General features: G+C 35.9%; 1 protein-coding gene across 6 annotated transcripts in view; it reads right to left on the bottom strand.

Moving 5' to 3' along the window:
• NUP155 (nucleoporin 155) overlaps positions 1-17,720 on the bottom strand; it is a 66,999-nt gene that overhangs the window by 4,029 nt on the left and 45,250 nt on the right. For 2 of the 6 annotated variants that reach the window (XM_082453690.1, XM_082453689.1), the window contains 12 exons: positions 15,635-15,732; positions 13,097-13,227; positions 10,558-10,749; positions 9,750-9,888; positions 8,937-9,072; positions 7,890-8,043; positions 7,579-7,683; positions 6,742-6,896; positions 3,221-3,350; positions 1,939-2,052; positions 1,139-1,259; positions 576-686 (listed from right to left, as the gene is read on the bottom strand). In XM_082453690.1, coding sequence (XP_082309816.1) covers positions 576-686; positions 1,139-1,259; positions 1,939-2,052; positions 3,221-3,350; positions 6,742-6,896; positions 7,579-7,683; positions 7,890-8,043; positions 8,937-9,072; positions 9,750-9,888; positions 10,558-10,749; positions 13,097-13,227; positions 15,635-15,732 — 1,586 coding nt within the window. Of the gene's footprint in view, positions 1-575; positions 687-1,138; positions 1,260-1,938; positions 2,053-3,220; positions 3,351-6,741; positions 6,897-7,578; positions 7,684-7,889; positions 8,044-8,936; positions 9,073-9,749; positions 9,889-10,557; positions 10,750-13,096; positions 13,228-15,634; positions 15,733-17,720 lie in introns of those variants that run through there. The other 4 variants (XM_082453691.1, XM_082453693.1, XM_082453692.1 and 1 more) reach the window with 4 other exon arrangements.

The following is a 17,720-nucleotide window of genomic DNA, read 5'->3' as shown; positions in this document are numbered from 1 at the left end:
TTATTTAACATTCTACTGTATGACTATATTTATGTTGAGTCTATCGTTTTACAACCAAAGAAGACATTATAGGTTGGCAAATGGCTTATAACAGAGTCTCCTACATAACAAATAGTCAGTATATCTGGTTAAGAAAGGAGTTCACAAAAATTACATTTTTAACACAACTACTTGCTATTTTAAAGAAAAATATGCCCCCAATATAATAGGGGGCAGTTGAATCAATCACAGATCATCCATGCACAAAAACATCAGCTATTTTTCCCTTCTCTTCAAGCGTGTATAGGGTTACCAATAATATAATCACTACGGTCTGTTAGTCAGACTATCCCAAGATAGATATATCAACTTGGAAGGTCAAGCAAAGAGAGTTTCATACCCAACTATTCATCAACAAATTCTGCTATTCTTTGGAGGTGTTTCTTTCTGGAGAGGTAGAATTAAACTGCAGAGCTAATAAATAGCAACAACAAAATGATTTTGCTCTACAAACCATTATTTTTCCAAGTCAATGAAGAAAACCATCAAAACAAAAAGATAAAAGCCCCACGACCGTAGCTAAGGTTATGGCTTACCTAGAGGAAAGAAACGAGGTGTGCCGGCATACATCTTGCCAAGGAGCACAATCTTGAGACTAAGAGCATGCATCCTGTCTGGGGAGCTCAACGTCACACTTTCATTCAGTTCTGTAAGAAAGAGACATGTCATTAGAAACCCAAACTGTTTTTATTGTGAAAATTTTAAATTGACTATTTTATTCTGTTTCAAGGTACAAAATACTAGAACTTGTATGCACGTTAATATAATGAGCAGATTCTGTGTTTCTGTTACTGTCTGATATACTTTCCACTTACCAGGGCACTAGTTATGAGATTCCGAGCTAAGTGTCTCAGAATCCCTTATTAAGCAGTATAAACCACAAAAATGACACATCTTTTCTGAGGGTCCTCTCAAATATTTACTGGGATCATTCTCTACAGGATCGCCCTCCACCATATCAAGTACCCTCTACTTCCCTCTGTTTAGGTATACACAATTCTCATGAGCCCTAAATATATGACCGTTAGCAGCTTGCATTCACTCTTCTACTAAGTCACTAAATAACGTACAGCTAATACACCTATAAATGAACACTTACCTTTCTCTATGATATCTTGCCAAAGTGTCTGCACCAGTATAGGGTCTGAATAACCGGCACAATGAATTATTGCAAGTTTACATTCTGCAAGTTTAAATGGGTCAGCAAATTCCCCATAAAGCTGTAGGAGAAAACGCCAACATCCAACCAGAGATTAGTATTCAGAAATTAACAGTGAAGAACTCCCTGAAAGTTAAAAGTAACCAAAGATTTTATCTAAAGTTCCTAAAATATGATACAAAGATGTGATGACATGTAGGTGGTCGTAATGCCAGATTAAGAATGGTAAATGCATGGAAAACACATTTAAACAGATTTCAATATGTGTGCCTTTTTTCTTCTTGGCTGAGAGCAAGATACTGCAATGACATTTCTTTTAGAATTAGTGTTGTCTAAACAAAGGTTTGAAAAATCACGGAAATACTGACAAATCTAACGGTGCTTCAGGGTACTTACAGAAATGTCCATGAATAATTGAAAAAGAAACTGTTCAGAAGGGTACAGAGTGGGAGAGGCTTGGAGAGTTAAGCAAAGATAAATTACTTTTTCAAGATAAGAAACAAGGCCATAAAATAGGTGGCAGGAGTTTTAACAAAGCCCCATGTGAGGCTGATAGATTCTTGATAGAAATTGGCCTGGAAAGAGACACATAGCTTTTTCTAAGAGTGAGATACCACAGTGGTGATGTGTCAGCCCAGTGATGTGCTTCCAAAGATGGCTTATCTTAAACACAAAATAAAATGCAAAAGAAACAAGATAATAGGTGACTACTATAGGAATTTCACTTGCTTTTTTATTACCTTAGTTATGTCCATTAGCTCAGAGTCCAGCTGAGAAATTGCATCCTGTACAGAAGAATGATGGGAATATTGCCTTTGTAGTGTCTCTTGTATCTGAAGTTGGATCCTAGCAACCTAGTTTGCATAGAAAAAAATCAAATCTTAAGTTCTTCATGATAAATCACCAGGTACTTGAAGGAATGACTCCTAGTATCTGACTTTAAGTTTGTTAAAATAAAAATAATATATAAATAACAGCAAGAGTGACTACAGTTAATCATACTGTGTTGCATATTTTGAAAGTTGCTAAGAGAGTAGGTCTTAAAAAGTCCTCATCACAAGAAAATAAATATTTTTGTAATCATTTATGGTGACAGATGCTAACTAGACTTACTGTGGGGATCATTTTGCAATATATAGAAAAATTTAATCATTATGTTGTATACCTTAGCAACTGTTACATGTCAAGTCTACCCGAATTTAAAAAAATGTATAAATAAAGACTTCTTTCATAACAGAATAGCAACCCTTCATTACAACATAGAAGATTACACAGGGACTGTGCTGTGACAGAGAGCCTTTGCTACTCACCAACACCTGTTTTGCCCATGATTAGAGCCAGACAAAATGGCCAGCCTCTACTTCCCGGCCTCCTCTGCTAGGAGTATGGCCGTAAGACTATGTTCTCTTCAAAGGAATGTGAACAGAAGTACAGTATGCCACTTCAGGGTTGAGGTTTTTTAAGAGTGAATGTGCTTCTTATATGCTCTTTTCACTCTTCCTCCCTTTGGTCAAAGAAAAAGGTAAGGCCATTGGAATGGTAGAGCCAGAAAATAGAACTTGGGAACTGACATCAACCAAGTGGAAGAAAGCCACATGCCAATCAGGAACACCAACTCTGGATTTTGTGAATGAGAAGTAAGCTTTTGTATGTGGGCCATTATACATTTTTGTGTCTCTTAGTAAAGGCAGTTTAGCCCACTCTACACATCTACTTATTAGCCTCCAGAATAAACGGTGAATGTGACATAATCTGCTTGGTGTTAGAATAGTTAGGATAAATCTTTAGAAATGCCATAGAGAAAACTTTTAGATTACAGCAATGTCCTAGGACCCAAATGCTGTATCATTAAAATCTTTTAAAAAATTTATATATAAATATGAAAAGAAAAAAAGAAGGCATAAGAGATTAAAATTAATACTGACTGCTACAGACCTATTATTTACTAGGGGAAGAGAGGAAGTGGACTAACACGCGGCTACTAATCAATGTGGATAAGACTTAAGTGTCGTTAGCACTTACTTCCATTTTTTCTTCTAATTCATGAAGGAATTCACCATCTGCAGCTATTGATGAAATGGCAGTGGAACTTTTGGCACTAAGAATGGCACGAGCAATGTACTCTAGTCGCTGCTGAAGTGAAATTTCTGTGCTGGGGGGAAAATTCTTATTTTTATTCATGTGAATCCTTAAGGATCCAATATACATATATATCAGCTATGATGTACTATTTATGCCAAATTAACATAAAAGGCCATTTGAAACTTGAAAAATTAGAGGATTTCTAATAAAAGAGATCCACAATTTAAGTCAACACATAAATACTTATGTTTACCTCCAAAAAGTAACTTCCTATTTTAATACTTCAGTATATTAAAACTTGGATTATTCTAAAATTAAATTAAACTTTTTTATTATTCCTCATATTCTTCACTTCTCTACCTTAATGTGGCAAATACTACATTTCATTTTCCACACAGCAACTAGAGTGACTTCTTAAAAACAAAAATCAGATCACGTCACATGCTTTCTTAAGACCCTCCAATCTCCTTTACCTGCTCCTCCAACCTCATCTCATTCCTCCCTTGTTCACCATTTCCAACCCCACTGGCTTTCTTTTTTGTACCCTAAACATGATAAACTTAAATCTGATGCAGTGCCTCTTCAGAGACCATCGCTTCTGTGCTTAAACCACTTCCTCCATTTCTTTAATAACTGCCTCTTCCTGTCATTTGAGAATCAATTTTAATGACAATTTGTCTGAGGCCTTCTCTGACCAATCTTAACTAAAGCAGCTCCCCATTCCCCAAGGCACTTTCTACTGTAATATCCTGTGTTTATTGTATTTATAGAATATGAACTTGTCTGTCTATGGTCTTTGCCCACTAGAATGAGAGCTCCTTAGGAGCAGGGATGGTGTCTATCTTGTTCACTACTCCCTTCCTCAATGCCTTGAATTATCACTGGTACTCAAAATCTATTTGCTGGCTGATTGACTGACAGGTGTCAGAAAGCCCTAAGCATGTGTATCCACCTCCATAATTACCATCTTCAGTCCTTTCTAATCCCCTAAGTCCATCAGACCTGGTTCTTTGACATTATAAAGCAACTTGGCATTAAAAACAAACATACTAACTCATTTAGTTGTTGGCAACCCCTCAGATCAACCAGTATTAAATGAAACTTTTGATATCTCCATTAATGCCAATCTGAATCAGGAAAAAACTGGCTTTCTTTTACTTTCAGAGAAGGTCTTACTTAGAAAACTGTCCTTCTACATAGCTATGGCTCCTATAAGTTTTCCCCTTCCAAAAAGAAACCAAAAGAAAGAAAGGATTAACTCCTTTCTCCTATCTTGCAAAGTACGTGTGTGGATGACAGCACTGACCATCTCTTAAGATCAAATATAAAGGACTCTGTACCTTTAGGAGCTTTGCTTATAAAAGGCTTTCTTTGCCTCCCCTCTCATCTCTTAAAAAAAACCCACTTGAAACAAACATTTTAAACATGGGTAATATTTCCAAATTATTTAAAGTAGAACATTCTATAGCCGCCAACTTACTTGGTGCAGCCTACGTATGTAAAAAGAGTGTCGTGAGGGCTTCCCTGGTGGCGCAGTGGTTAAGAATCCGCCTGCCAATGCAGGGGACAGGGATTCGAGCCCTGGTCCGGGAAGATCCCACATGCCACGGAGCAACTAAGCCTGTGCACCACAACTACTGAGCTTGTGCTCTAGAGCCCGTGAGGCACTACTGAAACCTGTGTGCCTAGAGCCCGTGCTCCACAACAAGAGAAGGCACTGAAATGAGAAGTCCGCACACCGCAATGAAGAGTATCACCCCGCTCGCCGCAACTAGAGAAAGCCCACGCGCAGCAACAAAGACCCAACGCAGCCAAAAATAAACAAATAAATAATAAATTAAAAAAAAAAGTGTAGTGAGAAAGAGAGTAACATAATAGTCGGAAAAAGATTTTATTGTGGAAAGAGATGGTAAGCTGAGAGCTGGTAAGACATATAGGGTCTCTCACATGAGGAGGAAATTAGGTTATGTGTTTGTGTGTGAAGTAGATATGGACAATGGGCACTGTTCTTAAAAGAGGATTTCTGAATATTTCATAACAAGAATATAGTAACTGTTATAACAAGGAACAAGGTTAGTAAATGTTAATGAAAGGGCAATTAAGAGCCACTCTAGGAGGCTTCCGTGGTGGTGCAGTGGTTAAGAATCCGCCTGCCAATGCAGGGGAAATGGGCTCGAGCCCTGGTCCGGGAAGATCCCACAGGCCGCGGAGCAACTAAGCCCGTATGCCACAACTACTGAAGCCGCGAGCCTAGAGCCCATGCTCTGCAACAAGAGAAGCCACTGCAATGAGAAGCCCGTGCACTGCAACGAAGAGTAGCCCCCACTCGCCACAACTAGAGAAAGCCCATGCACAGCAACGAAGACCCAACACAGCCAAAAATAAAACAAACAAACAAACAAACAAAAAAACCCAAATGACTATTATGACCAAAGACAGCAAGAAGACCAAAAATGCCTTGGGCCCATACATGCAACAATTACAACTGCATGAGCACACACACACAGATACACAAACTCTCACACTTGCTATTAGCCATATCTGGGTGATTTAAGTAACCATTCTGATTAACTTGGTTTAATAACAACCTTGTCTCAAACACCTCCTTGTCCTAACTTAAGCAATCTCCAGATTTTAGAAATAGCACTGCACTATTGTGGCAAAGAAAATTCCAAATGAAAAGAGGGTCAAATTAATGACCTGTCCAAAATTTTAAGTTGTCTTTTGATATGACAATCTAATTAGAAATTTCAATGCACTCTTTAACAGGATTCTTAACAATCCTCAATACATATGCTCCAAGATCTATTCAGTAATTTAAAGAGAGTAGAGGAAATTAGCTTGGAATTTGTTAAACGTTTAAAATTATAAAGACTTTGAGAAGTATTTTTTTGTCCTTTAGTTAAGAATAGTAATTAAGGGACTTCCCTGGTGATGCAGTGGTTAAGACTCCACGCTCCCAAGGCAGAGGGCCCACGTTCAATCCCTGGTCAGGGAACTAGATCTCACACGCATGCCAGAACTAAAAGTTCCCACGCCACAACTAAGGAGCCAGTGAGCCGAAACTAAGGAGCCCACATGCCGCAACTAAGCAGCTCGCCTGCCTCAACTAAGACCCAGCCCAACCAAATAAAAATAAATAAATAAATATTTAAAAAGAAAAAGAATAGTAATTAATTGCTGTTAATAGGAAAGAATCTAAAGACATACTTTAAAGAAAAGGATTTACAAGATAGTTTGAATAGAGAGTCTATTTAGTAGGAGGTATTTGGTACCTGCTACACATTATTAAAAACAAACAAAAAGAGAAAACTATAAACTTTAGGTAAATCCAAGCAAAAGCATAAAAATTCTATATATATATAACCTGAATAAGGTTTTATTTAATATCTGAAATCTGGATGTAACTAGATATAGCCCAGTTATCAATTATTCGTCACAGTGAGAATATTAGGCCATACCTATGCATGTCAGCCAATTTGGATAGGACACGAGCAGCATTGTTAAAACTTCTGTTCTTCTCATAATACCTCCAGAGTAAATCCATGTAACGAACTTTGTTTTGATCAACTTTGGCCATTCGGACTAGATGTGGCTCCAGAAATGGAGAAGCAATCTGGAAGTTGTAAAGTTACTCAGAAACATTTTCTGACCACCCACTTGCTCTTCAGATAGTAAATATATCATTTTATAGGTGTGCCTTGTTTTATGAATACATAAGCAATTTTATAATCCAGTAACAGATAAGAGAGGGCAATTTTTCTCACTATAAATGATTGTTTTACCACAGTTAATCAAAGAATTGCTATGATAGTTGCGTTAGGTTGATAAAAACAATTTATTATAATCCAATTACAAATCTTTTAATAAACTTTGAGAACACAGCTATTGACTCCTAGATTCTGAGCTCAAAAGCATCCTTGCAATTATCAAATGCCATATATTCATTTTACAGAATGAGGAACACTATGACTTAGGGTAGTGAAAGGACATTTATTTGTGAAGTGGCTTAATGGCAGAGCTAAGACAAAGTTCAGGTCTCCTAACTCATAATCCATTGATATTCACCCCACAATATGAACAATCCTAATCAGCTTCTAAATAACAAGAAAACTAGACCAACAGACTACCTTGCTCACTAGGAAAAGGCATTACATTACTTGGCTTTTCACTAACACCTAACGGTTGGTACAGGGTGAAAAACTGAATTTCCTCATGACTATATATGTGCTTAACCCACTGAGTTATGCTACTTAAAAATATAAATTAACAACATTGGTATAAAAAATATTTTTTACCTGTAGCAGTTTATCTGCAAGGTCAGCTTGTATTAGCCAATTATAAAGGGCAATACTAAAGAGTTCATCTTTGGATCTTTGAGACAATTTAAGCATTTGTTCAAACTAAAATAAAGAAAACAGTAAAAATTAGCACAGTTAAAGGCTCAAAATGACTCCTTAGCCTTATAAGCTTCTGGTAAGAAATCAAGAATCCTTAAATGGTAAGTTCTAAGAGTTACTACCCTTTCCAAGATGGTTATGCCGCCACCACCACACAGAACATCTAAACACAGTGTATTTTCAGAACGAAAACATGCTATGTCCCTTACATGATGGCCTGCTTCTTCATTACTCAGCATATTGGGATCAGATGACAACACTGGAGGTCCAGGTTTTTTGGGTACACTGGGAGACTGAGGAGCAGCCTTACTTTGATTTACCAGTTCTTGAAGTGTATCTGTAATACACTTGTAACTGTTTAATCTGAAAAAGAATGAAAAAGGAGCAATTACATGATTTAGTTATCAATTGGTTTATCTTACCTAATTGAAATATAAACTAAAGAGAATTTTGGAGAAAATACACACACACACACAATTTGATATTAAAAATAATACAAATCATTAGTTATCTATTTTATACATAGTATCCATAGTTGAGAACCTACTGTGTAGCACAGTGAACTCTACTCAGTGCTCTGTAGTGACCTAAATGGGAAGGAAATCCAAAAAAGAGGGGATATATGTATACGTATAGCTGATGCACTTTGCTGTACAGTAGAAAGTAACACAACACTGTAAAGCAACTATACTCCAATAAAATTAAAAATAAATAAATAAAAATAAAAACAACACAAATCATATGCTTTTTCAATAGGTTTGAGAAGCACTTGTTTAAAAGGGTAAAGTCATAAAAATGAAACACATCTTAGATTGGTTATATATTTCCTTTATGGACATACTTTTTTTTTTTAAGCAGTCTCTAATAATCTGTGAACATTTAAAAATCATCCTTTAAAATACTAATCTTCATCCAGAACCAGACATTGGGGGTGGGGCGGGTGAGGCAGCAGTTTTGCTTCCAAAATCGTTATTGCATTTCAAATTGACATTAATACAATCTCAGGAAAACCAAAGAGGCAAGTTCAAAAACATTTAGGTCCTTAAGAATTCCCACCAGGCTATAATTTTATCCCTAGGCTAATAATTAGAATACTGCTTCACACCTTTGATAAAACAAGACATTTTTAGGTGAAAGCATAATTCAATTTTATGAGTTGTACTTGAAATATTATTTTCCTAATACCATCAGTCAAACTTTACACAAAGAACAGTCTATATCCATAAAGTTGCATCTGCTAAGGTGATAAAACTCACCTTTCTTGGAAAGCCTGAAGTCCCACGATGTCTTCTTCTGGTTCTCCATGTTTATAGAAATGAAGTCCAAGACCCTGAGGATCTTTTTTCTCTGCAGCAGTAAGAGAGAGCTCCACTACACCCTCATAAAAACGCACTAACAGGAAAGACAAAGGACAAAGAGTTAAGGCATATTATTAAGTGGATACATTTTCCTTGGATGGCTTATAAAAATACTGACCAAGGTTATTATGTTTACTACTATGAGGTTTCTACTGTATATCAGTCACTCAGGCGACAGCATCATATAAAATATTTCTGATGAGTCTACTGAAGAACTAGGTTCCAACATGCTTAAAAGGCAGCTATTATATGTATTTTCTTCACTGCAAAAAAATTTCATACTTAAAATAGCAAAAAGGAGGGTTGCAGTTCCTTGATGGAAAAAAAATCTTAGGATTCAAAGTAGTACCTGTACTAACAGTTACTACATTATGTTAGATTTGATTTAAAGTAATTTTAAAGTGAGCAGACAGGTAGTATTTTTAAAATTAGTCAAAAGAATCTAAAGCATCTGAAAAATAAATGTAACCCAGAAAGCAATCTAACACAGGTAGTAGTTTAACTGGAATAGGACTGAAACCCCAATGTTAAAAAGTTACACATTTCAAGATATAAAAAGAGCATTATAGCTTTTGTAGACGCTGGTGCAGTCATCAAATACTAAGACATAAGAAATGAATTCCCTATGTCATATCACTTGGGCTACTGAAAGCTGAAGGAAGATCTCCCTCTGAGTTAAGCAGAAGGTATGAAGAACATTTTGTTTCTCACCTTGTCTATACTGAGCACAAACACTAGACAGGTCCACTTGATTGCTGATTTTTTGATACTCCTTTAATGATTCCCTTAGCATTCTTTCCTTTTCAATCTTATTTTGAACTTGTCGGGAACGCTGGAGAAGCTCATTTGCCTAGAAATAGAGATGACAAGAACTTAAAAAGATACAAGCACATGGATGATGCTGTCAATACAAGTTTTGTTTAGTCTACGTCTAAATTTACATCCGGTTTATTATCATCAAAGATAAAAACAACTCTACAAACTTACTTCTTCTTAATTTTAGGCAGAAAAGTTTTTGACCAAAAAATCCTAGCTATTCTTAATTCCTCTCACAAATATGTAAGCAAGACAGCTTTTGACTGGTAAATCTCTCGCCTAGTCAATACATTATTGGTCAGCAGGCAGTCCGAGCAACACTGATTTTTTAAATTTTTTTCACCTGTAGGAAAGGATCAATAAAAATTGCCCAATTAGCTCTAATTTATTACAGACAAAGTTTTAGTGATTTTTTTCTTAATTTTTAAGGAAAGGCATAGTTAACCATTTTTAAAATACCATCTAGGAATACTATCAAAGATTCTTTATGAAAAGTTTATATACGGATTTTAAGAAATAATATATTCCAACGTCTTTCTTACACAGATGAGGATCCTGACGCCATGGAAGGTTAAAAGACCTACCCAAGGTCGTATGTCAAACAAAAGACAACAGTTTACAACTGATTACAATTCTAGTGTGCTTTCATCATACCATGAAACCTCCTGTAAGAAACACTGAAATGGGTAACAAAGCATCATACCTTAGAACAAACTGCATCATCAGTGCTATACAGAAGTGGGCAGATGTCCTGTAAGTGTAAACTAATGCCATCAACAGCAGCATTATCTCTGATGTAGCAGTTGATTAGAGAAGCAATTAATGCCCCGGTCAGTTCCTTGTCCCTGATTACCAGATCTTTAAAGGTGGTGATTTTCAACTGTTCTTGAAATTCCTAGGAGTATAAAAGAAAATCCTCTTCTGATCAAAAATATAGAAAAATGTATCAAAAATGTATTTCCACACAGAATGAAATTTCTTTAATAATGTAAAATATCAAAACATTAATAGACTCTATAATTCAAAAGATAAAATATACTAAACTATAAAAAATAATAAAAATTTACAGATTTTCATAGAATCATTGAGAATTGTAAAAGAATCCACAGTATGCCTATTCAAATCTCTCACTTTACCAATGAGGAAAGCAAAACCCAGGTGGAGTCAAAATTCGAGACAGGCCTCATGACTTTAGTTATAACCAGGAAAAAACAATCAATTAGCTACATTAAAAAATCTTGGGCTTACATTTATTTTTCCAAAATAACATTTGAATTCTATTATTCAAGGATTTCTAACATTGGAGTTTGATCTTATTTAAACAAATCTGCTTGCTAAAATGGAGTTCTAAAGTACTGAGGTGATTTATACTATAGTAACATTCTGTTTAGTGATCTGACTGCTATTTCTTTTTCCTAAATTTCAGCAAATATACAATCTATGTTCAAATTTTTTGGATTAATATTTAATTTGCATTCCTTGAGCATATAGGGAAGGAAAGTTTTGAAGATGGATCACAAAAAAGATACCTAGGCTAAAAATTGACCTACATTATTCTTACCAGCCAATAAAACTAAAAATCATTATTCTACCTGGCATGGAAAAGGAAATAGCTTTCATAACTGAACATATTCACTTGAGTTTTTAAAAGAGGAAAAAAAAAGTATGTGCTATTCTTTCTCAAATAAATGGACCTGGGGCTTCCCTGGTGGCGCAGTGGTTAAGAATCTGCCTGCCAATGCAGGGGGCATGGGTTCGAGCCCTGATCTGGGAAGATCCCACATGCCGCAGAGCGACTAAGCCCATGCGCCACAACTGCTGAGCCTGTGATCTAGAGCCCATGAGCCACAACTACTCAGCCCGTGTGCCACAACTACTGAAGCTCATGCACCTAAAGCCTGTGCTCCGCAATAGAGAAGACACCGCAATGAGAAGCCCGTGTACCGCAACGAAGAGTAGCTCTCACTTGCTGCAACTACAGAGAGCCCGTGCGCAGCAACGAAGACCCAATGCAGCCAAAAATAAAATAAATAGAAAACAAACAAACAACAACAAAAAAAACTGAACTTATCAAGCCTCTGTAGACTTGACTTCCATTTCATAGAAAATTCAGGAAATAGATGAACAAGTTCACTACAAGGAAGGTAAAGACAACCTCAGAATGTTGGGATTCTACAAGATTGATGACCTGATGCCTACAAGGCAATAGCAACCCCCTCCCACCAGAGAGAGAGAGAGAGAGAGAGAGAGAGAGAGAGAGAGAGAAAATTGCTCTAGACTGAGAGATTTAAGAGAAAAAACAACCAAATTCAATGAGTGAACCAACTGTTTAGATTCTGATTAGAATGAACCAATCTATAAAAAGATATTTTTAAGACACAGAAATTTCCTTATTTTAGATGTTACCCAAAAGAATTAGTGGCAATATTGCTAATGTGATAATGACATTGGTATTCAAGAAAATGGTCAAAGGAATACATATTAAAATATAGAGGAATGAAAGGACATGATGTTAGGGATCTACTTTAAAATAATTCAGTAAAGAAAAAGAAAATAAGGGATAGATTAAGCAAAGTTGGTAAAATTGTGAAAATGTTGAATGCAAATAAATTGTGTATGGGGGATTAGTTGTTGTACTTGCTGTACTTTTGTGTACGTTTAGAAATGCTCCCAATTAAATTAATAGGTAGGAATACATTCCCCCTAAATGACCTAACATTTAGATAAATGCAAATTACCTTTATCCTTAAAAAGGATTCCAATGAGGACAGCAAACACCATTCATTTTCCACAGTGGCAAACATTTTTCTTTAAAGTAGGAATGTTTAATTTTAATTTAGGTCACTGGACTTCTTGAAATTACATACAAAAATTTTATGTATGTGTCTGTATGCATTCTTTGAAGGTGGGGAGAAAGAGTTTTGATCAGATTCCCAAAGCGATCTGTAGCCCAAATAAAGGTTACAATCTACTGTTTGAAAAATATTTTTGGTAAAGTAAGAGTTCATTCACATATCACAACAAAGTTCTCATATACTGTAATAACTTGTGGTTTTGACAATGAATCCCTCAAGTTATCATGCTTTAGTGCAATTTTCTCATAACACATTAATTTGATCATAACCTAAATGCTTCCCAAAATAATCCCCTTCTGAACCTAAGTAAAAGATTACAGCTCACTCAAAAGCAAACAAACTAAGCACAGAATTAATAGTACGATCTTAGGGGGAAAAATATCCTACCTTCTGAAGTTCTCCTACAATGGCAGTGAACTGATGTTCACAAAGAAGTTTCCATAAAGCCAGAGCCTGGTATGATTTTCGAACCAACTGCTGGATTGCCTGAAGTGAAACCTTTTCACTCAGTTGAGCCTCTAATTACAAAACATAACTCATGAAGTTTTGAAAAATGACAGGTTAAGTTGTTTTATTTTAAGTAAAACAACACTTTATCTCAAATAACGACAACTATAGTTAAGGTTGAAATCCTCATTGTTCTCCTTCCTCCCCTCATAGGCAACCATGCTCATGAGTTGTTGAATTCAGTTTTATCTTCTCACTATATATAAGTGCTTCTGTGTGTATGCATACATAAACAGTAAAAATGTTGCTGTTTTTAGACAATTTACACCATTGCTTTTTCTGCCCAGTTATATTTTCACAGGCCACCCATACTGATAAATAAAAATCTAGTATCAATACATTTATTTTAATTGCTGGGTGTTCCATTATGTAAGTATACCACAATTAGGTCCATTTTCCACATGAAGGACATTTCTGTTGTTTCCAATGTTTTGCTACTACAACAATAATGCAATAAATATCCTTAAAAAAGGTCTCCTCGAAAACACAGTCAGGTTTTGCTACGACTGTTTTTCAAATTAAGATGCATTGGCGAATCATGAAATCAATTCAGTCAGTCGTGACAGATTTATTTTTTTCCCCTTAAAAAGGAAAAAAAATATTAGAGTATAAAATAGGTATAGTTATTTCTTAAAATTCTGTTGCGTGTATATGATTTTAAACATCTGGGTCATAATATAAAAATTATTACTTATTGTGGGAAAAATGTCTGATAAAGACTGTTCCTGAATATATACCTAGAAGTGAAACTGCTGGCTTTGAATGCATGTGCATTTTTAGCTTTTAATATATATGATCAAATTGCTCTCCAAAGTGGTGATTTCAGTGCATACTGTCAGCAATTTGAATGCTCCCCTTTGTATAAATCCTTACCAATGCTTGTATTTTGTCAAGCTTACTTGAAAAGAAGTACTGAAAGAAGAATTTACAAAATAGTGAACAGAAAACTAGGTCCAGCAGGAAGGAAAGAAAGTACGTTGGGACAAAAGTAAATAGCTGAGTCTTAACTAGCAAAGTTCTATCAGCCAGAATAACTGGCTCAAACAATAGAAGGCAAAAGAACTTAAAAAAAAAAATTGAATGGCAGGCAAAATTTAAACAATATTTTATTACTATGCCAATTCACATCTGGAATAATTATTGGTTATAAGAACTTTTCAGTTCCCTTGCTGTTTCCTTAGTTGTTACTTTTTATAATAAATAAAAAAACACAACCTAACATTTGATTCATATTTTTAACTCTACGAGAAATACCACTTCACACACACTAGGACATTAGGACAGAAATGTTTTAAAAAAAAAAGAAAAAGAAAAATTATTGGTGACAATGTGGAGGAATTGGAATATTTTGTGTACTACCGGTGGAAAGGTACCAATACAATGGTATAGTTGCTATGGAAAAGTTATGGTGGCTCCTCAAAAAATTAAAAACAGAATTACACATAATCCAGCAATTACACTTCTGGATATATAATAAAACAATTAAAAGCAGGGACTCAAATTTCTATTTGTACACCATGTTCATAGCAGGATTATTGACAATACCCCAAAGATGAAGGCAACCTAAGTGTCCACCAACAAATGAAAGGATAAACAAAATGTGGTTGATACACACAATGGAGTACTATTCAGTCTCAGAAAGGAAGGAAATTCTGACCCATGCCACTACACATGTGAACTCTGAAGACATTATATGCTAAGTGAAATAAGGCAGTCACAAAAAAACAAATACTACATGACTCCACTTACATGAGGTACACAGGGTAGTAAAATTCAAAGACAGGAAAAAAAAAAGGTGACTGTCAGGGGTTGGGGGCAGGGGAAAACGGGGAGTTATTGTTTCATGGGTACAGAGTTTCAGACTAGAAAGATGAAAACGTTCTGGAGATGGATAGTGGTGATATTTGCAATCACCATGCTACCATACATCATGTGAACTTAACTTACTGAATGCCACTGAACTGTACACTTAAAAATGGTTAAAACGGTAAATTTTATGTTATGTATATTTTAGCACAATAAAAAAAGGTGTGTTTTGGGGAATTCCCTGGTGGTCCAGTGGTTAGGACTCCTCGCTTCCATTGCAGGGGGCCTGGGTTTGATCTCTCGTCGGGGAGCTAAGATCCCACAGGCCACGGGATGCAGCACCCACTCCCGCCCCCAAAAAAAGTTAAAAAAAAAAAAAAAGTGTGTATCATGCTTTCTGGTGGAAGAAATGAAAACCTTTTATGAGCTGAAAGTTGTGGAAATACATGATGTCCATATCATCTTACTTTTCAAATCACACTAATATTATTTTAATAAAAATATTTGTTACCACAAACGATCTTATTAAGAGATGTCCACTGTTTTCTATTCACCTAATAAGATTCTTTACTGGGGTCATGTACATTTAACTGATCAGAAGCAATAATTTACCATGAAACTTCCTCTGCAGCTCCTGTTGCATTTGCTGGGTATTTCCATTTTCAGGGCGCATGAATCCTATCAGCCTCTGCTGCACTTTGGCAGTAGTACTGAAACAAAAATTCCAGAAAGTATATTCATAGGGTTGTGCAACTATCACCACAACTTAATTTTAGAACATTTTTACTCACTTTCCATTAGCAGTCTATTCTCATTTCCCCCGCCCTACGCTAAGCAACAGCTAATCTACTTTCTGAGTCTATAAATTTGCCTATTCTGTATATAATGAACTGGAATATGTTGTAAATATTCTTTTCCTCTGTAGATTAGTGAAATAATCACTGACAAATCAATTCAACAATTTACACCTGGAGCATTTTAATCTCTCAGATGCTTAAATTTTCACTGAGAGTAAATGGATAATAACAATAGCTTCCATTTATCAAACCCTTGCTTTCTGTCCCCACCAATGATTTAACATAATACAACAACTCTGTAAGGTACGTATTATTAAGAATACCATTTTACAGATATGAAAACTTCAGGACAAAAGTGAAAAGCAAAGAACCTGCTGTCAGGAAATACTGGTCACTGAGAGAAATGAGCTAATAAAAGCATTTGGTGCTCATTTGGTGAAGAATCTGATTATTTCAGCTCTTAATGCAACTTCAGGGATGCAAAGAAAAGAATGATGAACTTAAACAAAAAATGTATATGCAAAACAGAAACAGACTCACAGGCATAGAAAACAAACTAGTGGTTACTAAGTGGGAGAGGGAAGAGGGGAAGGGCAAATTAGAGGTATGAGATTAAGAGATACAAAATACTATGTAAAAAATAGATAAGCAAAAAGGATGTGCTGTATAGCACAGGGAATTATAGCCATTATCTTGTAATAACTTTCAATGGAGTATAATCTGTAAAAATACTGAATCACAATGCTGTACACCTGAAACCAATATAATACTGTAAATGGACTATACTTCCATTTAAAATAAAAAAGAGGGACTTCCCTGGTAGTCCAGTGGTTAAGACTCCATGCAGGGAGCACGGGTTCGATCCCTGATCAGGGAACTAAGATCCTGCAAGGCATGGAGCATGGCAAAAAAAAAAGTATGACTACTGAAGCTATAATAGGTACACTGTCGGATGAAGTTCATAAGTGATTATGTCAATGTTGTTAGAAAACAAAATTTTTAGGGTAAAAGCAATACAACTATACTATAAAAGAAACTGAGCAAATTCCCTTTAATCTTAAATCCGAACTGAAAAACAATACAAACTCATAATTTTGTTGTATTAAAAAAAATAAAAAACAAAACAACATACAGCATGACCAGTAGGAATTAATACCTCTAGCTGTAGTCTCTAATACCCTTTCCTACCAAAAGAAACCAGGGCTCCCTAGAGAAATGGCCAAATCCATTTCGAGGGCAAGAATTGTACCAAATGAGCCTGAAATGTCCTGTCATGCTAGAAAGCAAAGATGCTACCAAATACTGTCAAAAAGGACTCCAGAGCAGTCTGAAGAGGCAAAAGGTTGGGATAATTTTCCATTGAAAAAACAACCTGCAATGGATTGAAACACATTAAATACGTTTGAAACCAGATTCACATAATGATACTAAAATAAAAAACTCAACTGATGGTGCTGGCCAAGATGGAGCGAGCCTGCTACAGTCTCTCTCACTGACTACAACTGGGAACTCTGGACACTATACAAAAAGCAACTACTCACCTGAGGACTCTAATAGCACACAGATTGATGAGGGGAAGTCAAAACTCGAATGATAATCCATATGGAGGTGAGTATACTGGGTCCCCCCCCACTCCTTTATCTTCAGGCTTTGTCCAAAGGTGAACTGAGTCTCAAAACAGTATGGTGAGTAAAACTCCCAAGGAACATTCAGCAACGTCTGGAGACATTTTGAGTCATAACTGGGGAGAGCTACTGGTATCTAGTAGGCAGAGGCCAAGGATAATCCTAAACATCCTGCAATGCACAAGACAGCCCCCAGCACGAAGAATTATCCAGTCTACAATGTCTACAGTGCCAAGGTTGAGAAACACTGGAGCAGAAGAACTGAGAAAAGGGGGC

This window comes from Balaenoptera physalus (assembly GCF_965194825.1).
Source record: "Balaenoptera physalus genome assembly, chromosome: 3".
NCBI lineage: Eukaryota > Metazoa > Chordata > Mammalia > Artiodactyla > Balaenopteridae > Balaenoptera > Balaenoptera physalus.
Note: the sequence above shows the minus strand (reverse complement) of the source record. Positions and strands in the feature narration are given on the sequence as shown.